The 20,438-nt window shown below is 33.2% G+C and overlaps 3 protein-coding genes across 4 annotated transcripts; all 3 read left to right on the forward strand.

The window, feature by feature from the left end:
• The first annotated feature begins 2,431 nt into the window (after nucleotides 1-2,431).
• LOC145086004 (O-fucosyltransferase 16-like) lies at nucleotides 2,432-6,852 on the forward strand. Of its 2 annotated transcripts, XM_079023714.1 has the most exons (10): nucleotides 2,433-2,794; nucleotides 2,908-2,952; nucleotides 3,111-3,204; nucleotides 3,304-3,380; nucleotides 3,519-3,607; nucleotides 3,714-3,897; nucleotides 4,108-4,289; nucleotides 4,655-4,757; nucleotides 4,900-5,231; nucleotides 5,843-6,852. In XM_079023714.1, exons 1-10 carry the CDS (start codon nucleotides 2,627-2,629, stop codon nucleotides 6,291-6,293), a joined length of 1,725 nt encoding a protein of 574 aa, XP_078879840.1. In that variant the 5' UTR covers nucleotides 2,433-2,626; the 3' UTR covers nucleotides 6,294-6,852. The 2 variants fall into 2 exon arrangements, with proteins under 2 accessions (XP_078879841.1, XP_078879840.1); XM_079023715.1 differs by lacking the exon at nucleotides 2,908-2,952 and having other exon boundaries at nucleotides 2,432-2,794.
• A 951-nt stretch (nucleotides 6,853-7,803) lies between these two features.
• DWA2 (DWD (DDB1-binding WD40 protein) hypersensitive to ABA 2) lies at nucleotides 7,804-11,415 on the forward strand. Its single transcript, XM_079023716.1, has 13 exons — nucleotides 7,804-7,960; nucleotides 8,105-8,188; nucleotides 8,288-8,420; nucleotides 8,771-8,882; nucleotides 8,995-9,094; nucleotides 9,206-9,333; nucleotides 9,523-9,592; nucleotides 9,668-9,756; nucleotides 9,870-9,915; nucleotides 10,123-10,196; nucleotides 10,304-10,377; nucleotides 10,561-10,619; nucleotides 11,189-11,415. The coding sequence occupies exons 1-13, from the start codon at nucleotides 7,916-7,918 to the stop codon at nucleotides 11,228-11,230; spliced, it is 1,056 nt and encodes a 351-aa protein (XP_078879842.1). The 5' UTR covers nucleotides 7,804-7,915; the 3' UTR covers nucleotides 11,231-11,415.
• Nucleotides 11,416-14,213: 2,798 nt separating this feature from the next.
• On the forward strand, nucleotides 14,214-19,481 carry LOC145086006 (protein EARLY STARVATION 1, chloroplastic-like). Its single transcript, XM_079023718.1, has 11 exons — nucleotides 14,214-14,801; nucleotides 15,960-16,051; nucleotides 16,301-16,494; nucleotides 16,794-16,833; nucleotides 16,896-16,977; nucleotides 17,057-17,134; nucleotides 17,381-17,506; nucleotides 17,730-17,851; nucleotides 18,859-18,898; nucleotides 19,002-19,076; nucleotides 19,187-19,481. The coding sequence occupies exons 1-11, from the start codon at nucleotides 14,521-14,523 to the stop codon at nucleotides 19,353-19,355; spliced, it is 1,299 nt and encodes a 432-aa protein (XP_078879844.1). The 5' UTR covers nucleotides 14,214-14,520; the 3' UTR covers nucleotides 19,356-19,481.
• The last annotated feature ends 957 nt before the right edge of the window (nucleotides 19,482-20,438 follow it).

Below are 20,438 nucleotides of genomic sequence, written 5' to 3' on the forward strand. Positions count from 1 at the left end.
TTTTATCTTCCATTATCGACTAGATAAAGATCCTTCGTCGTCAAAGGCGCTGGTAAAGGCGGCATCGTTGAAGAGAAAGATGCCGCTTTTCAGAGCCTTCATCGGATTAACTAGTCAGTACAGTAACGGTAGTCCTAGAAAAGTCGAAGAAGGCTAGATATGAAGATCAAGGTCGTCGGAGCCACAACGAACCCTAACTCCGATTAGGGTTTCGTCGAAGTTGCTATGAAGATCCAGTTAGGGTTTCGCCTCCACTTTAGATATATCTATCTCATCGTCAATCTGAAATCCCTCACCATAGTTTCTATGAAGATCCACTACAAAAACGCTCGCTGCTATGAAGATCCACAACAAACCCTAGCTCCGATTCCCTCCACTTGTTATCATCGGAAACATCTTTTTCTCCATCATCATCTTTATTCCATTCGAAACTAGAAGCTGCAAATTGATTTGGTGATGGAGTAGACAATTTCAACGGACATGATAATGCTTCAAACTGTAGCACGAGCAAGAGGAGAGAGAAGTAAATGAATTGTGTTCTTGAAGTACCAATTTTCATATGTTTTATAGAACTTCTTCTAGTTATAAAGGTTTGAAAATTATGGATTTTTAAGGTTATAAGCTTCATATTGTTTGTGTTTGCAGTGGTATTAATTCATGGAAGTTTGGTATAAATAGAGAGAGGGGGGGGGGGGGAGGTAATTTCTTTTTTATTTTTCTTTTAATTAGAAAAGTTTTTAAATAAATAAAAAAACTAAAAAAGAAAAAAATAAGGGTAAAATCGTCATTATAAAATAATTAAATGCAAATGGGACCAAACTCACAACAAAATGAAAACTTTGGACCTGTGGTGCTAGTCCAAACTTGTTTGGACTAAAGTGACAATTTTGAGTAAACCACATGGACCATTTGTGCAGTTTAGTCAAATTAAAATAATTATTATGCAATTACGATTAATTTTTTTTTGGGTAAATTACATGGATGGTCACTGTGGTTTAGGGTAATTTGCGTGTTTGGTCCCTAATTTTTTTTTTAACTCGGACCATCCCTATTTTACATTTTGGTTGCGCGCTTGGTCCCTGTCCCGTCTAAAAAGACTGATTTACCCTTATTGATTTCTTTTACATTTTTTAAATTATCAGTTTTTTAAAAAAATTATTAATTAAATGTGGAAAACATATTAACCAGATAAACATTAGTCTGATTCAAGAACCTATACCACCTGAACCTCTCCCCCCTTTTTTTTTCTTTTTCTCTCTCTCTCTCTCTCTCTCACACATACACACACATTTAAGAACAACACCCACCGCTACCATCGAAAAATCTACACCAAGAAATATACATAACCATCACCAGAAACCCCTCTTTGTTGTCCTACACAGACAGCCTCGATCTCACACCCGGATGACCGGTAGACTCAAAACCCTATCTAGGCGGCGTCAGAACGGGGGTGGTAGGAGGTTCAGGGTCGTTGAAAAATGCTTGGACGAGAAATAGAGGAAAGCGACGAAGAGTCGTCGGAGTGACCACGCATCCACCTTCTATCCATTGTAGCCTTTCCGATGAACGATTTCCAGTGCAGTGTACGTCGGAGTTCATCAGTAGAGCAGAGAGAGGATCGAGAGTTTTAGGGTCCGCCATTTTTTCTTTCAAGAGAGCTAAGGGACGGAAGGAAACAGAGGACGGAAAGAAGGAAGGGGGAGGGGTGGGTTGGTGAAGAGATTGCTTTTTATTTTTATTTTTTTAGTTTAAATTAATAAATAAATAAAAAGAAAATTAAAAAAGAAATTAATAAGGGCATAATAGTCTTTTTAGGTTAGATGAGAACCAAACGTGTAACAAAAATATAAATTAGGGATGACACGGGTTAAAAAAAGTTTTTAGGACCAAACATGCAAATTACTCTAAACCATAAGGACCATCTGTGTAATTTACCTTTTTTATTAAACATAATCAACATGTGTTTTTATGTTTTAAGAAATTACGTGGTTTTTTTAATTAAATTTTAGCAACATCTTTTCATAAAGAAACCAATAAAATCTAAATAAAAAGAAAACACAAAACAAAAACGATTTTATATGTTAAAAATCAAAATTTTTGATTTTGATATGTTCTTAATAAACAATCAACCTATTTTCATCCTTACCTTAACAAATACTATTTCATAATCACAAATTAACTACATGTAAAAAATGATAGATTATGAAAAGTTTTCATTTAAATATTTATTGATTGTCTAAAACTGTTAGAAATACGGATGATTTATTAAATGATAAAAATAAAATAATGGGTTTTATTTTCATATAGGTTAAAAATATAATGCTTTTCGTGAAACTGTTTTTATTTTTATTTTTATATATAAAATAAGTTTTCTCTCTGTACATATATATAAAGTTAGATATATTGAAAGCAAAAGCAAAAATCCCTACTCGAAAAGTCCAACTACAGAAAAATAGGCACTTCTAAAAATGGCTTCTTCTCTTCGTCTTCAAGGCCCAAAACGAATAAACCTCCCCAAAATTAATCATAAATCCTGACAGTAGTAGATAGATCGTGTTCCCTCCCTTTTCATTTACTTTCTCTCTCTAAAACGGAGTTGTTTTTAGAGAGAGAAACCACCACGGCGATGGCTATCCACCGTCGGCGCCACCACCACCACAACACTCATAACCGGTTCCGTTACCTTATTCCGGCTATTTCTGTAATTTCCGCTGCTATTCTCATCCTGTACGGTTTCATCTCCCTGCTTGCACCTTCCCCTGACCATCCCCACCATCTTGTACGGCGGAAGACGGTAATTGATTTCTAAATATTACACTCGCTGCTACTTGTATTCGTTTATGTATGGATAAAAGAACACGTTCATTTCACCAATTGTTAAGTTTACAGTGATGATTTTTTTTTCAGTCCGATGATGACTCACTTCTAGTTCATTCACTCTTCAAAGTTCCGGTTGGTTTTTTTATTTTTTTTTTGCCAAAGAAGTTAATTTTGTCATTGTTCAAATTGGAAGTTTGGATTGTTATAGTGTGATTTTGGAATCGCGATTGGATCTGGCTTTTGTCATATTAACTAATTTGGATGCAACTTTTTCATGATTTGGGATCTAGATCAGTGGTGGGATGGGAAATGATCGAAGTTTATGGAATACAAGGATGTCGAAATTTTATTTTGGATGTAGTAATGCTAGCAATAAGTTTCCAAGTAAGTGACAAATGGAATAATCTGAGTAAATAGTAATACAGGAGTTTTTGGAGTTTTCCAGAAATGTATGTTTGATCTGGATGTTTTGCTGAATCACAGAAGTGGAAACAGTCACATATCCTAATCGATACCTATTGATAGCCACAAGTGGGGGTTTAAACCAACAACGAACTGGGGTAAGTCCCAATCGTCCCATTATCTCTTTACCAAATCTAAATTTGTACAATTACTTAATTTTGATTTTATGCACCATAGAATCTTTTTTTTTTTCTTATAATTTCTCAACTATAAATGGTACATTCCTATTTTCACAGATTACAGATGCTGTTGTTGCTGCACGTATTCTGAATGCTACTCTTGTTGTTCCAAAACTAGACCAGAAGTCTTTTTGGAAGGATGCTAGGTTAGTCACAGAGAAATGATTGCACATACATACTATATACATGAATGGGTTCATAATATAATTTGGAAGGATGCTAGGTTACTCATAATACTCTTTTCTTTTACAGTACTTTTTCAGAGATCTTTGATGTTGATTGGTTTATATCACATCTATCAAGAGATGTGAAAGTAATAAAAGAACTTCCAAAGAAAGGAGGCAAGATTTGGACTCCTTATAATATGCGTGTTCCTAGAAAGTGTAACGAGAGATGCTATCAGATTCGTGTACTCCCTGTGCTTTTGAAGAAACATGTAAGTTATATCTTCTCCAATTCTGCATTGTGTATTTTATAAGCATATAGTGTCTTGCATTAGTTCTAATGACATCATTAGTGTTCTTCACTACTTTGTGTGCAAAAGACATGAATGCCCTTAGTCACTGAAAATAGCTCTAGAAAGCTAGGGCTGGCTGTTAATGGTTTTTAAAGTTTAAATAAATTTATGATTTCTTTTCTTGTGCAGGCTGTTCAGCTGAGCAAATTTGATTACAGACTTTCTAACAAGTTGGAGACTGATTTGCAAAAGCTTAGATGTAGAGTAAATTATCATGCTTTAAGGTTCACTGATCCTATAAATAAAATGGGTCAAAAGTTGGTCAACCAAATGAGGAAGATGGGCAAACACTATGTTGCTTTACACCTGAGGTATGCACTTAAGCAAATAGTTTTAGTGTCAATATGATTTTCATTCCCAATCCCTTATCTAGATGATTTTATTCTAGGGTTCAATGCAAGAAACAACAAATTACTTTTATTCATTTGTTTATTAAAGCATTGTAGAAAAGTCCACCTAATTATAGCAATATCATAATAAGAAAAAGTTTAAAGTTATAATGCTACAAGTGGGTATATTTTTTCAATGTTGTAATAGTAACAAATGAAAGTAGGATACTATAATACACAAATAAATGTAAGTGCATTGCTAAGTTACTTTTACCATTTATTTTGTGAGTGATTTGAAAAGTTGCGTTCTTTGTGCTAACTACAACTTTGACCATTTTAAAATACAGGTTTGAACCTGATATGCTTGCATTTTCAGGATGCTATTATGGTGGTGGAGAGAAGGAAAGAAAAGAACTCGGTAAAATACGAAAAAGGTGGAAAACTTTACATGTAAGCACTTAATCCTCATCCTTACTTATAATCATTTATGTCCAAACTATCCCCATAACCATAAATTTAACAAAGATAATTTTGACCTCAACTTTATCCAAAGTGAAACAAATGCTATAATAAAGTACATTACTAATTACAGAGCAACAATCCGGACAAAGAAAGGAGACAAGGGAGGTGTCCACTTACACCTGAAGAAGTAGGTCTAATGCTGAGAGCACTTGGATATAGCAAAGATGTTCATCTTTATGTGGCTTCAGGTGAAGTATATGGTGGAGATGACACATTGGCTCCTTTGAGAGCACTCTTCCCCAACATTCATTCAAAAGACACAATTGCCCCTAAAGAAGAACTTGAACCATTTTCCTCCTTCTCTTCTCGTATGGCTGCACTTGATTTCATAGTCTGCGATGAAAGTGACGTTTTCGTTACCAATAACAACGGAAATATGGCAAAAATTTTAGCCGGACGAAGGTATTTTTATTTTTATTTTTATCAAAACACAATATATTTTGTCATTAATTTATTGATTCAACTTCAACCATTGTAATTTTGTCAGCATAGAACAAAAGGTTGTACTGTGTTTGACATGCATTAGAGTGGGACCGGGACTGATAACATTATAATATTTTGTCCTACCCAAAAGGTGGGATGGAAACACACTCTCGATATCTTGTATGTGCAAAATACGTAAATGCCCTCGTCATCCTCATAATCAAAAATAGCCCTGTAAAGCTTGTCCAGTCTCGTATAGTTCTATCCTATGTAACAAACGCAGCCTTTGGCTGCTTTTGTTACACGGGACACGACTAGATTGAACGGGACAAGACGAGCTTCACAGGACTATTTTTTATGATGAGGATGAGAAGGACATTTACGTCTTTTGTACATACAAGATATCGAGAGCGCGTTTCCATCCCACCTTGTTGGGTAGGACAAAAAATTATAATTTTTATGTCGTTTTACATTTCCCATTGGCTAGTTTTACTAAACGTCATTTTATCTGCTGGCAGCTAGCTTTTCAGTTAGTCTGTTAAACATAGCTTTAAACAGTGGCACTAACTGTTTTTTTTAATATATAACAGGAGATACTTTGGACACAAACCAACAATCCGCCCAAACGCTAAAAAACTCTACCGTTTATTCCTAAACCGAGAAAACACAACATGGGAAGAATTCTCATCACGCGTACGAACACATCAAAGAGGTTTCATGGGTGAGCCAAAAGAAGTAAGACCAGGGCGAGGTGAATTCCATGAAAACCCTGCCACTTGTATATGCGAAGACCCCGAAGCCAAATCAAAACTCGAATCACTCCCTCGAAAATTCGGTAAAAACAATCTCATCGACCCCACCGATGAATCATTAGTCCCCGATCAAGATACCGAAAACGAATCTGAACCGTTAGATCAGGATCAAGACGAAGATGATGATCTCATCGGGCCTCAATTTCAACATTTAGTCAATGATACAAGTCTTGATGATGATCCTTTGATATCTGAATTACCTGAACTTGAAGAGTTGCTTTCGGATTAAATAATCCTGGTTTTAACTTTTAAGTTTCGGTTCCTCTCCATGTGTGGAATAGGTATTAAAAGTACAAGTCATGAAGCACATGGTATAAGCATCCACACCCAATCCTGAACCCTTCTCTATAATATTTGTTGTTTCATTAATAATATTACCGGTTATTATCCTTTTACCCAAGAAAAAACCATGAACTCTAAACCCTGGACTGTACAGAAGGTTAATGCTCACCGGGGGCTTAGGTTAATTAGAGTTGACAGAAGACAAGGAATACAGTGGTTTGGTCCCTGACTAAAAGGGTATTGTTTGAAGGTTTTGGCTTTGGTTTACATTAGGTTTTTTGAGGGTAACTTTGTAGAAACGTGTTGGTAGACTTTTTTTAAATATCTTTTATTGTATTTTTTTTTTTGTTGTTTGTGGTAATATTTTGATGGCAATGTAGGAATGTATGAAAGTAGACAGATTTTCGTTTTTGCATTTTGTGAGTATTTTCCTTGTAAAATGTTCGTTGGCTGTGTTTTTATTTTGTGGGTTGAAGTATATTATATGATAAGTTCGTTTGAGTTAATCGTGGCAATGTTGATTTAATTATGTAAAAATAAGTTAATTTGAGCTATATTTCATTTCATTGAGTAATAATATTGGACAAGTGGATGAAAAATCGGTGAAAGCATACAGACCAAAAAAAAACCGGAACCAACCCTAGACCGGACTAGAACTACATATTATCAAGGTGGTTTTCGGTTTCCAAATATCCATTTTTTTGGTTTTCAGTTTCCAAATCTAGCACCCAAAAACCGGTGTTGGAACTGGTACCCTTTTAACCTACCTAGCTGTCGGTCCTATATATCTGTTTATTTTAGTTATCGGGTATTCGGTTCCCAAAGTGCTTATCCCTATACTATTGAGACATTTTGAAAATTAACAAGTGTATAGTCATGTCAAATCAGTTAGTATTTTTGTAAGTATTTTCCTTGTAAATTGCTGTAGTCTTTATGTTATTCAATATATATATATATATATATATATATATATATATATATATATATATATATATATATATATATATATATATTTGTGAAAAGAACGAAATTGTGAAGGTAGACATAAATGATAAAACTATGCTATTACGGGGTGTTTGGATACAGAAAAAATGGCTGGTTATTAGTTTTTTGTTTATCTCACCACAATAAGCTAATTTAAGTGTTTGGATAGGATGTTTAAAAAATAAGCTTATTGTGGTAGGAATAAGCAAAATAAGCTAATTTTAATAAGCAAATGGGAGAATGTTTATTGCTTATTGCTTATTATTCATTTTACTCATATAAGCTGTTTTATTTTGCCAAACACTTAAATGCTTATTGCTTATTCCCACCAGTTAATCCAAACACATTTTAAAAAAATACTTATTCTCACCGCAATAAACAAATAAGTAATGAGCTAATAAACTAAAAACTATTTATCAAAAGGCCTTTAAACTAAAAAAACATGACCATTTTTTGTATTGAAAGAAACCATTTAAATATTAAATTATGTCCGAAGTCGTTTGTAAGGTGCAAGTTTTAACTGTAGAAAGAGCCCTAAAGATCTTCATCAGCTGATTGACGAAAAATCAAGACATCCTTCCTCAAATGCAAGGAGGATCAACTGGAATCGGTTACGGTCTCAAATATCAGGTGAAAATCGATCACACTAACCCCATTCACACACCCAAAACCTCCCAAAATCCCCCTTCAATCGATCTGCATTTCACTATAATTGTCCTCCAAATTCTCACACTTTACATCGGCATTTACTCGATTTCTAACTTTTTTTAACAGGCAAGATGTATAGCGGATGTGAAAGCCGATACAGATCACACCAGTTTCCTCACCGGTACTCTCAGTCTCAAAGAAGAAAATGAGGTTTTGAGTTGTTTATTTGATCTCTGATTTGCGTTAATGTTGTATATGTGGAGTTTTGATTTTGGTCGGATTGAACTTCTTCATCTTTGTTTGTTTCAGGTGCATCTGATTAGGCTTTCATCAGGTGGTACGGAACTTGTTTGCGAGGGCTTGTTTTCCCATCCGAATGAGATATGGGACCTTGCTTCTTGCCCTTTTGATCAACGAATCTTCTCTACCGTCTTCTCTTCTGGTAATTAATCTATTATCTTCTTAATTGGGATTATGATTGTGATATTCGTGGTTATAAGCAGTAAATGACTTGGTTAAACTAAGCTAAGAGTGAGATCTAGATAAAAATCCAGAAGAATTTATCTGTTTCACTAGAGAAGTAGCTCTAATAGGATTTGTTGATCAAAGATACTGGTAACAGATATGATTCTAGTTTGGTCAAGGTAGGGAAATGCATTATGAATCTGGAATTTTGAGGTTTGCCAATTTTAAGCCATGATTGCAATCATGACTTACATTTGTGTTTTGAAAAAGTATCTCATTTGAGTTCAGCGTTGTATAAAGATTCCTGTTAATATCTTGCTGTTGAAGGTGAATCATATGAAGCGGCTGTTTGGCAGATACCTGAACTGTATGGCCAGTCAAATTCTCCTCAGTTGGAATGCATTGCTTCACTCGATGCACACAGTTCAAAGATTAAGTGGTGAGTTATGTTTTCTTTCTTCCTAAAAGCCCATTGATTTCCTTTCTTGTATTTGCAATTTGCATCATTATATGTAGTAATGTCTTATTTATGATCATATTTATAATGACAGTGTGCTGTGGTGGCCATCTGGAAGACATGATAAGTTGATCAGTATTGATGAGCAGAATATCTTTCTTTGGAGCTTAGATTCTTCCAAGAAGAGTGCACAGGTATAAGAGAGCAAGATTCTTTAGACTAATCAAAATGTGAAAATCTGACAGCTACAATATAAAACTTTCTAGTATTTAAGAAAGTTTCTTGTACATGAAATATATATATAGGTACAATCTCAGGAGTCTGCTGGGATGCTTCATCATATTTCAGGTGGAGCATGGGACCCACATGATGTAAATGTTGTTGCATCGACTTCTGAATCATCTATCCAGTTTTGGGACTTACGGACTATGAAGTATGCTCTGACTTTGGTCAAAGTTTCTTCCCCCTCTTTAGTTATGCAGAAAAAAGATCTTGTTTCTTCAACAATTTCTCATTTGAATGAAAAAATTGAGTTTATTGTGCAACTTTCTCTTTGATTTCATTATGAATTTTGGGAACTTTTGAAGTACTACTAATTAGATGCATGTTTATCAAATTTCAGGAAAACAAATTCAATTGAGTATTCCCATGTTCGTAATATAGACTATGATAGCAAGAACAAACATATGCTTGTAAGTTCTTTGATTCAAGTTCATCATACATAACTATTATATTATGGTAATTAAATATTGTAAAAAAAAATACAGGTAACAGCTGCAGATGAATCTGGTATTCATATATGGGATCTTAGAATGTCGAAGGCCCCTGTTGCAGAGCTCCCTGGACATTCACACTGGTAATATTATATTTTGTTAATTATTGATATAAAAATAAATAAATTATCATTTTTTGTAATCTGATTACCTAACTTTTTCATTTGACTCTTTTCTTTTCATTCATTTTATGCAGGACTTGGTCTGTTAGAAGTAATCCTGAGTATGAAGGAGTCATTCTTGTACTCTCTCTCTCTCTCTCTCTCTCTCTCACTTATGTAAATGCAAGAAATAGCAACATACTTTGAATTATCTGTTTATTATAGCCTTTTTTTTCTTATTACAACATTGTGCTTTGAAAAATGTACACAGTTATTATAGCAAATGTAATATAAATAAGTAAATTGAAAGTATGATGCTATAATTGGACATACATTGTGTATATGCAGAGTGCAGGAACAGACTCGGCTGTTAACTTGTGGTTTGCTGCTCCTGCTAGCAACGATGAATTGACATCTGATAGGTCTTTTTTTTTTCTTATTATATTTTGTCATTTTGTGTTGAATGAATACAGTTCAAAAGTACGTATTTGCCCTTGTCCCCCTTACCATTTTATTTTTATTTTTACAGCTTGTCTAACTCCACTACTAAATGGACGGAGTCTTTGCTCCATACATACAATGACTATGAGGACAGTGTTTATGGTAATTTGATTGTTTTTTTTTTTCCATTGATAAATTATGTTTAATGAATATTTGAGAAAATGATGGAATATTGGAAGAATAAAAAATAGTTGAGGGTAAATTTGTAGAAAGTTAGGGATTGTTTTATTTATTAAGTCGTTCTTTCTTTCTGCATTAAGTTGATAACATTTGTTGAAAACACAGGCTTGTCATGGAGTTCTCGGGAGCCTTGGATATTTGCATCATTATCTTATGATGGAAGGGTAAGACATCTACTCTGTGTTCTATTTTAGTCAAACAGTCAAACTTCACTACTTTTTCATATACTTTACATCAAAACTATATATGGATAAAACATGTTTAAGAAATTGATAGCACACTTATTGGAAAGGAAAAATAAGCCTGATTTTCTTTATTTAGCCTATGTTTGACAGACTAGCTGAAAAGCTAGTTGGTAGCTGATAGAGTAATAGCATTTGGTAAAAACGAGCTGATAAGCTAGACGACAAACAAAATGACATATAAGGGTATATTTATCAAACTTGTGGAATAAGCTCTATGAGTTTATCAATAAGCTATCTGAAATAGTATTTTAAAAAACTAGCTTATAAGCTACTTTAGCAGTTTCTCACCAAACACTACACTGCAATAATATATAACACAGCCTTAATCGTTCTTTATATATTATGTAAAAAACAAATACTCGTATATGGTGTACATAATTAGTGAATTAAGTGATATCTCCATTAAGTTAAAAAGAAACAGTAAATAAATTTTACTCTACATTTTATTATTTTTATGAGGTTGATATTATGTTCTTTGTGAAAAACAGGTCGTTGTGGAGTCGATAAAGTCTCATCTCCCAAGAAAGTGAACACACCCTTTGCACATACAATGTGTATTTTGAATTTTGAGGAAGTTTATTGATATAGCTTTTTTTAAGGATTTTTGTTCTTAACATTGTCCTGTTCTTTTGTCACGCGGGAAGCAAATTATATTTGAATTTGTTATATTTCACTACTATTGAATAATAAGTTGTTTCCATGTTATGTTTTCTTAGAGTTTTGTTTCTTTTTTTTTTTTACTTAACGGGACAAACTTCTAATATGAATAACTATACATGGCTGTTTTTAAACTTAATATGTACCATCTGATTTATTGGGTTAAGCCAAAAAAATTATAGCATGATGTATTGAAACAAAATTACTTATAATTAAGTGAAATATATGTTAATTGATAGACTTGTTATAAGGTTCTTTTTTGTTTAACATGGAAAATAATGTGGTTTGTACTATGTGGGTATATTTAGGCTGAGAGTGGTACCGGACATATATATATATATATATATATATATATATATATATATATATATATACTAGAAAATTTTGAGCCTGTGCTAAGCACGATCCACAGAGGATAATGATATGTTTTTTTTACCATAATCTAAAGTATAATCTGTCAGTAACTAAAAAAATAAAGATTTTCTGCTTTAAATGCATGAAATTTCAATGTCAAAGCATTAATAAGAAAAAGAAAATGAAATTATATTCTTATAATGAACAAGTAAATGGCAATCGTGTTTTATATTTTTTGCAAGATTGTTGTAATCATTCATAGGTCTGAAATCATGACTTGATAATATGAATGCTTATGCTTTTAAGTTATATGCCATTTCCTCTTGTTGAGTTGATGGAGAGTTGTGAAGCTCATAAGAAATAGAAAACCAGTCAACCACCAAAAAAAGTCAACTGATCTGAAGGGTCAAATTCAGATGAAAGTGCATAGTCGCAAGCATAATGGAAAAGTAAATTCCAACCGAATAAAACATGACGCCATGGGTAGCAAATACCTTCTGCGTTAACTCAAAACGAAACCAACAAATTGGTATACCAAAATTTCAAACGAGTAAAGTCCAAACTAACCAATCACAAACTCCTTGAGTAAAGTCCAAACTAACCAATCACAACCTCGTTCCCCCTCTTCCTCCTATTCGGCAAGTGTAATCTGTTGGAATTTGAGTAACATCCTTTGTATTCATCACATAAAATATTTTCATTTCATATAAATCACCACACAACACGATATCATATAAAATATTTATGGTTAAATACAAGACATGGTAACTTACTTCCCTTTTCACCGATAACAACATTGCACTTTGAAAAAATCTACCAAATTAATGGAATAGAACGAAAGCAGGTTTCTATTTGTTGTTTTTAGCCAAGGTAGCTATAGCGAGAGCACATGGCCATACTGCAATAATCATCTCCAATGATATGAAAAATAAACCATGGGAGAATACAATGTTGTTATAAGAAACCGAGATTGTGAATGCCCCTTCCCTTCGAAGATATATTTTGATTGAAATTTGGTGTAAATATACAAGCAGTTGTCAAAATGTTATCAAAATATCTGCTGTATCTTGATAGATTCTTTAAACTACAATCTCGCTAATAGAACAAAATTAAATCAAGATGCTATGGTAAACAAATAACTGAAAGTATACATTTTACGGGTTAAATATTCCTATCATATCTAAAAATGTGAAAAAATTGCTACATATTATGGTAAAAAAGCGAAATTATGATTCTATTATGAGTGAAAAAGTAAGCAACCTTGTATATAATGGTATGAAGAATAAAGTATGTCATTTCTTGCGATTTATAAACATAATGTATCAAACAACATGATGTTGTTGCCTGTTGGTGACTTCTACACATGACAGAATAACCTAATATTTTTTCCTTCCGTTGGAATGAAGCCACACTTCAACCTTAAAAAGATAAGTTCCAACTATGCGATGAAGCTTATTAGTTATTTGGATTTACCCCAAATATGTAAGATGTGAAATTACCTACCTGTCCTTATAGAGGAAATCAACTTTGTGGTTTTTCATCACTACAAGTTGCATACCCTGCAAGAACCTTTAGATCCATTCAAATCATCATTAAATACAATGGAATGTTAACTAAATTCAATTGAAAAAGTTCACCTTTTGTGATGGTTGTTTTTTTAACAACCAAAAATTACAAACTAATGTAGACAACTAATTGTTTTTTTCACATATATGCCACACTAAAGCACTTTGCTTGCTAATATAAATGGAAACTGAAAGAGCAAATATCTAAAAATGCAAGTAGTCATGTATAAATTTTCCACAATAGTAGTGAAAGTTTATCATCATTTTCAGGGAGTTCCATTATGCTAATTAGCATATTAATACTTTAGCACCATTAGAAAAATGAAATAAGCAAACAAGACACCGAAACCATCAGTGCCTTCCCGAATTAACAGTAAACAATGATTTTACCTCTCTAATGACATTATAGAATAAGATAAATCAAACTATAGATTGATACTTACTCGAAAACAATTTTACACACAAATACATTGAAACCATCAGTACCTTTTAATATTGTTCAAGTCAATGCTCCCAAATGTCAACTTTACTTCTCTGTCCTATAAAGAATTGCACTCTACATAATTACATTAATTAGGTCGTACACATATAAAAACAGGAGAAGAGATTATATGTGAAAGTCTATAGAATTATATAAGAATTAGACATTGCCAACATATGAAATTGGTGCATGAGATATAATAAAAATATATTAATTAATCGGTTAGTTTATTTTATTATAACAATAAGGTTATCATTCAAACCTTTTAAACATAAATATGAAAATAACATATAATAAAATTATATTGAAAGTCGATTATTTAATTTTGATTTTTTACTTTTATTTAATGAGGGAAGAACTTATGGAAGAACTTATTCGACCTATAACTGTTGCCACGTGTAAACAAAATAGTGGAACAACAACAATGACCCCACTCTTTAACCTCCGGGATTTCCCCATCGTCACACCAACGGAAACGATAGGTGAATCTCCATTTATCTCTCTCACACACAAACACACAAAAACACACACTCTCAAAATCCTCACTTCGCATTTCGCAAAGATTTCAGGCCTCTGATTTCTGTCTTTAAAGCTCCGTATTGCTCTCTCGAATCTCCTTCAGTCCCCTAACCAGACTACAGAAGAAAGTTTCTAAAAATGGTTGCGAAGTGTCTGGATTCATTAAGAACCGACTAGGGTTTTAGTTACTTAAAACCTCAACTTGCTAATGGAATTTGTATGAATTATAATTGAGTTTTCGACAATGACATTAAATTCCGGTGCGCCGCGTCCGCCGTTTGCATTGCGGTTGCGGGAAGTAGATTTCCCTCCCACGTTGTTACTCCAGCGGAAGCTTTTGATTCTACGAGGTGGTTTCAGGTTTAAATGTTGCTGTTCCGATAAGGTTGTGCCGATTCGGAGTGTTGTTATTGGTGCCGGACGTAAGGGCGTGGATAAAATTGAAGAATGGCCGAGTGATTTGAGCAAGAAGGTTCATAAAGTTCGAGTACAAGCTTCATCTGCATGGTCTTTTGCTTCATCTCAGTATGTTCGCTTCTTTTAGTTAACGTGTGTGTATAATTGCTATGTGATGGTGATGATGAGGTAATGGGCACCATTGTACTAATCAATGCTCCAGTTGAATGGACATCATAATTTATTCAATTTGATTGTCCCCCTTTCTCAGCCCTCTTTATCGGCTTTTGTAGCACATCTTAATCGAATAATTTTTTAATGAATTAATTCTGCCTTTTAGCTTGAAAAAAGTGACAATTTGGCGGTTTGACATCTCAAATCGTTCAATTTTTGGGATTGACAATTGGATATGAAGCATTACTCCCTAGATTTTGCAAAAAGTGTCTATTTTATATATTTAATGGCCGAATTAATACATACTAAATTGGTTGTTACCATGAAATTTCAGGCATTTGAACACCCTTTTCATTTCTAAAGTTCTGGTGCTTCTTGTATGATTTAAGTGGTTACAATTTGATGGACAGCAATTAAAAAAATCACATTGAAACCTAAGTTGAATATTGATTTTTCTTTGGAAAACGAACACTTACTATGGGACTAATGAACTAATAAAATGTGCAAAAGCTATCACAAATTATCATTATTGGCAGCATCTCTTGCTTTGTCATTCATCACTTTGATTGTTCTGTTCTGATAGTGAGTGTTTCAGTGGTTTCATTTTCATCTGAGCAACATAACTCAATCTGCCATTCAATTGAAATTCACATGTGATATTATGTTATTTAAAACATCAATCTCCACAATTCATAACAGGGTTTTGGTCTACTTCACTAATATGAGTGAAACGACATTTGGTGCAAAACATCATAACATAATTCTATAAATGGCATGTTATTAATATTATATTTGCTATCTTTAACAATACTTCAACCTGATATATCTATGTAGGTTGATAATCTTGATTCTTTTGGACCACTTGACTCTGTCTCTTGCCTTTTGTGCTTATATATTATAAGCTATTTTATGCTAAAGGCATAAAGTTTGAAGTAGTAAAGTTGTTCATTGTTGATTGTTGAGATTCAAAAAAATATACGTGTTCTTACTTCTTTATTCAAAACTCATCTCCAATTAAATAATGACATTTCAATTGTAAGCATTTAAAATTGACTCAATTGCTGGTTGAAAACTTGAGGTTTTACTTGCTTTCTGAATTTCTAATTGCTGCAGACCTCAGCTGGCTTCAAGGCAAGAAAAGTTTTTTCCACGCTGTACCTCTAGAAATTCTGGGCCACAGTCTCGTGACACTCCACCAAAAAGAGGTAAAGATTGTGTATTATTTATAGCATCCTACTTTCATATTTTTCTATTACAGCATTGTACTTTCAATTATTTTCTTCTGCACACTTATAGCATTGTACTTTAAATTGTTTTTCTTACTACATCAGTGAAAATTGCTTTGTAATTGGGTAGATTTTTTAAAGTAGGATGCTATAATAAACAAACCAATGAAAGTACATTGGTATTTTCTTGAATCTAACCCCTGGAGTTTACTGGTTTCTTAATGTTAGATACGGGTATTGCAAATGAGAAGGACATGGGCATCAATTTGTTAACTGAAGATGTTAATGAATCTGGCATTAATGAGGATGGTAGTAGCTGGTATAGAGAAAGTGGAGAGGACTTGGGTGAAAATGGATATAGGTGTAGATGGACAAGGATGGGTGGTCAAAGCAGTGATGCCTCTTCAAAATGGAAAGAATCGGTATTACTATTTTAATTCCTGTATTTAATACTAATTTATAGTATATCTTATATGTTACCTTTCTTGAAATTAAGAGTTGTAAGTATGTTTCTATTATGTGTAAAGAAATGTAAGTACATTAGTATTATGGGTTGCCTCTTCTGGTATTAAGAACATGCTATTAAAAAGGAAAACATGTGACACTAAGTGATTCTGAGTTATAGTGGTTATGATTGGTGTGAATAATTTGTTTTGATGACCTTGTGAAGTATGATCCCAGGTGGATAGATTTAACTGGATTTATTGATTCTCCTTGACAGTGGTGGGAGAAAAGTGACTGGACTGGATACAAAGAGCTAGGTATCCATCCTATTTACTATTTACTACTATTTGTTGATATTCTAAAATTTGGTAATTTGTAGGTGTTGAGAAATCTGGAAGGAACTCTCAAGGGGATTCATGGTGGGAAACATGGCGAGAAGTTATTCACCAAGATGAATGGAGGTTAAAAATTATTTGTATTTGCATTCTAAATCTAAATATTAATTACCAAAACTATTTTCTTAGCAATTTGGAAATGTAGTAATATAGCAAGGATAGAAAGAAGTGCACAAAAACAAGCAAAATCAGGCACAGAAAATGCTGGATGGTATGAGAACTGGTATGGATTGGATTGGTGCCTTTATTTTATGTTACCATGACATACTTTCATGAGGAGGGTATTTATGTCTTTTGCACAAATGAGTCTCTGTCCTACCTTGTTCCACCTTTTTGGGTTGGACAAAAACATGACAATCTTTTGTCCAATAGTCAATGAATGCCAAATGCAATATAACCTGTTGTGGGGACTAACAAAATAAAAAAGGTAGTATTAAATTAATTATGTTTAATAATGATAATAATGTAGGTGGGAAAAATATGATGCGAAAGGGTCGACTGAAAAAGGAGCAAATAAGTATGGTAGACTAAATGAGCAGTCATGGTGGGAAAAATGGGGAGAGCATTATGATGGAAGGGGATCCGTTCTTAAATGGTATGTATAATGTATGTTTTCAGCCATCAACAATGAAATTATATTTTACGAATGAATGCTTTGGCTTTGGAATTCGAGATTCCATTCCTTGACATGCTTGGTCACCAAATCCATGGAATTGAATTCCGTTCTGTTTTCTGTCAAGATTTCAATTTCTTTAGCTTCCAATTCCATTCATTTAAAAAAAAAAAAAAACTGTTTTTTGTTTGTTTGTTTTTCTCAGGACAGACAAATGGGCTGAGACTGAAATTGGGACGAAATGGGGAGACAAATGGGAGGAGAAGTTTTTTGGTGGTGTTGGATCTCGTCAAGGAGAGACATGGCATGTCACACCTGCTGGTGAACGTATGTCTCATCCTATTCCTTCCATTTACTCTTGATTATTAGTAAAAAGGTCTCAAATACCCTTCAATGTCATCAATTTTCTGGATCCACCTACATCATGTGTACTAGGTGGCAAATTGGTGGGGTGGGCAACGCGTCAAATGGGTTTGGGTTGTTTGTGTTAACTGCCAACACATTTTGCTCCAATTTTTCGAATTTTATAACATGATTACAAAGACTATACTATTAAGAAACAATATAGTTCTTTTAATAAAGCAAAGATAATCAATAGCATTAATAACATATAAACATCACAATGATAAATACATAAAGCAAAGATAATCGTTTGAAATTTTGTGCAAGGAAAGAACTTTTAGTTTGGATGCACATCTCAACTTGGAAATTGTTGCCATTTTCGTTGGATGAAAGGAGCAACACATGCCTTCCTGTGGTCCAATGAAAACCATGACATTTTCATTTTCTAAGAAATCTTTGTTAAAATTACTTATGTTTCCATCAAATGAATTGATTATCATACAATGCTATTTATTATCAGTAAATAGCATTGTGTTATTGATAATAGCGTAGTTACAATTTGCAACCAATACTGGCAATGTACGTATTGGTAAAAAATGTAAATATGTTGCCATTGTTGGCAAAGAATAGTAAGTACATTATAATCATGTCTAAGGAAATGGAAATGTAAGTACATTGCTGTATGACTTACATACTGTTATTATTGGTAAATAATGTAAGTACTTTGCTATTATGGGTAAATCTAAATAAGTATATTGCTGTTATGGGCATAAAATTGTGTATTCCTTATATTGGTAAAAGGAATAAAGTATTAATGAAATATAAGTATGTTGCTATTATGGGTTAGTAACGTGTACATTGTAACCCTCTTCTCCATACTGTTCTGAGAGAAATCAGTTTCAAGATTTTCATTTAAACATTTAATATGTTGCATTTTTTTTAATCAATTTGTTATGTATAATAATTTGATTGTTGCATTGATATATTATCAGGATGGTCAAGGACATGGGGTGAAGAACACTTTGGGAACGGGTATTTATCAAATTATTCAACAACCTTTATTTTATTTATATCGTCTCGTGATCTCACAGTGTTTATTTTTATTTATATTTATTCTTTTTCTACTTTTTATCAGAAAGGTGCACAAATATGGCAAAAGCACAACCGGGGAAAGTTGGGATATCGTTGTAAATGAGGAAACATATTACAAGTAAGTCCTTTTTTTTTTTTTTTTTAAATTATTATTTTTTATATATGAAAGTACGTTGCTATTACGAATTTACGAGCTTTGAACTTGAATTTTTGTGTATTTGATTGAAGGGCGGAACCTCACTATGGATGGGCTGATGTAGTTGGTGACTCGACTCAATTGCTATCCATACAACCTCAAGAGAAACCGCCAGGTGGCTATCCGTATCCTGACTTCGGATCCTTTCCACCGCCACCTCAAGGCAGAGATCCGCCATCGATGCCGCCAAGAAATCAATGAAGTGTAATAGGTTTCTAGAATCATCTGTATTATTTAGCTCTCGTTTGTAATAAGCATTTATTCTTGCATGTAAATGTCTTAGATTTGCAATTTTGGTTATTTAAATGGAAAATTTTGTCAAGTAAAGACTTCTTGTTTCAAAAAAGGGAAAATGATTTGAGAGGTAACAAACTTTTCATTTTTGTACGCATTTAGTCACAAACATTATTTTTGTACATATTTTACCATTAATCTTACATAATTTGTTAAAGAAAATGCCATTTTAACATGCATTCGTGGGGTTATGCAATTACTTTGATTATTTGGAAATAAGAAAGATTATGCGGATATTAGGAACATGTTACGTGGATATTACGGCTTTCCCCTCATTTCATTCTATAACTTTGGTACACTTTAATCAAACACAAGCAAAGGTGTTCCTCCAACAAAAAGTGGAAAGTAAGTTCTCAACCCTTGACATTCGGTACAAATGAGTATTTGGTACAAAGCCTATGTCCATTGCAACCCACTTAAAGTTTTTGTTAGGGATATTGATTTTCAGTTTCATGGATTATAATGACTTGTTTATTTTCTTGAAATATTGATTAAGGAGAAGTGTATAATGTCTACTACTGTCTTGGCAACTCTAAGAAATGATGATGAATATGTTGATGATTTGACATTGTGTATGCTAATCAGTGTTGCAAAACTCGTCGAGTTGGCCGATTACTTCTTACTCGGCCCCTTACCGAGGCGAGTTACAGAATCCGAGTATTCCACGATCGACCCCTTATTGAAGCGAACAGTGTTGTAAAACTCAGCCAACTCGATGATTAATGTGTATAATATACTTAATGATTTATTATATAACATACACATATGTGGATATTACTAAGTATATATCTTAAATATTTAGTAATTATTCACGAAGTGTGACCATTGTGTGTTTTTCAATTTTTGTATATTCACATGTATTTAATTTTGTTATATATTTCAATCAACTTATGATTTTGACATATATAATTTTCCTAAAAATATTTCTACATGAATTACCGAATCCGAGTACTTGCTACTCGACAGTCGGCCGAACACGTGAGTAGTGAG

The sequence above is a fragment of the Lactuca serriola genome, chromosome 2 (genome assembly GCF_051521515.1).
Source record: "Lactuca serriola cultivar US96UC23 chromosome 2, Lser_US96UC23_V15, whole genome shotgun sequence".
In the NCBI taxonomy this organism is placed as follows: domain Eukaryota; kingdom Viridiplantae; phylum Streptophyta; class Magnoliopsida; order Asterales; family Asteraceae; genus Lactuca; species Lactuca serriola.

What these genes read in the sequence shown, in the direction of transcription:
- LOC145086004 (XM_079023714.1), top strand. Translation starts at nt 2,627, where the DNA reads ATGGCTATCCACCGTCGGCGCCACCACCACCACAACACTCATAACCGG. An exon ending in TAAACCAACAACGAACTGGG is followed by an intron (nt 3,381 to 3,518) that starts GTAAGTCCCAAT and finishes CTATTTTCACAG; the next exon opens with ATTACAGATGCTGTTGTTGC. An exon ending in AAAGGTGGAAAACTTTACAT is followed by an intron (nt 4,758 to 4,899) that starts GTAAGCACTTAA and finishes TACTAATTACAG; the next exon opens with AGCAACAATCCGGACAAAGA.
- DWA2 (XM_079023716.1), top strand. Translation starts at nt 7,916, where the DNA reads ATGCAAGGAGGATCAACTGGAATCGGTTACGGTCTCAAATATCAG. An exon ending in CTCTACCGTCTTCTCTTCTG is followed by an intron (nt 8,421 to 8,770) that starts GTAATTAATCTA and finishes TTGCTGTTGAAG; the next exon opens with GTGAATCATATGAAGCGGCT. An exon ending in GCAAGAACAAACATATGCTT is followed by an intron (nt 9,593 to 9,667) that starts GTAAGTTCTTTG and finishes AAAAAAATACAG; the next exon opens with GTAACAGCTGCAGATGAATC.
- LOC145086006 (XM_079023718.1), top strand. Translation starts at nt 14,521, where the DNA reads ATGACATTAAATTCCGGTGCGCCGCGTCCGCCGTTTGCATTGCGGTTG. An exon ending in GACTGGATACAAAGAGCTAG is followed by an intron (nt 16,834 to 16,895) that starts GTATCCATCCTA and finishes GGTAATTTGTAG; the next exon opens with GTGTTGAGAAATCTGGAAGG. An exon ending in AGGGGATCCGTTCTTAAATG is followed by an intron (nt 17,507 to 17,729) that starts GTATGTATAATG and finishes TGTTTTTCTCAG; the next exon opens with GACAGACAAATGGGCTGAGA.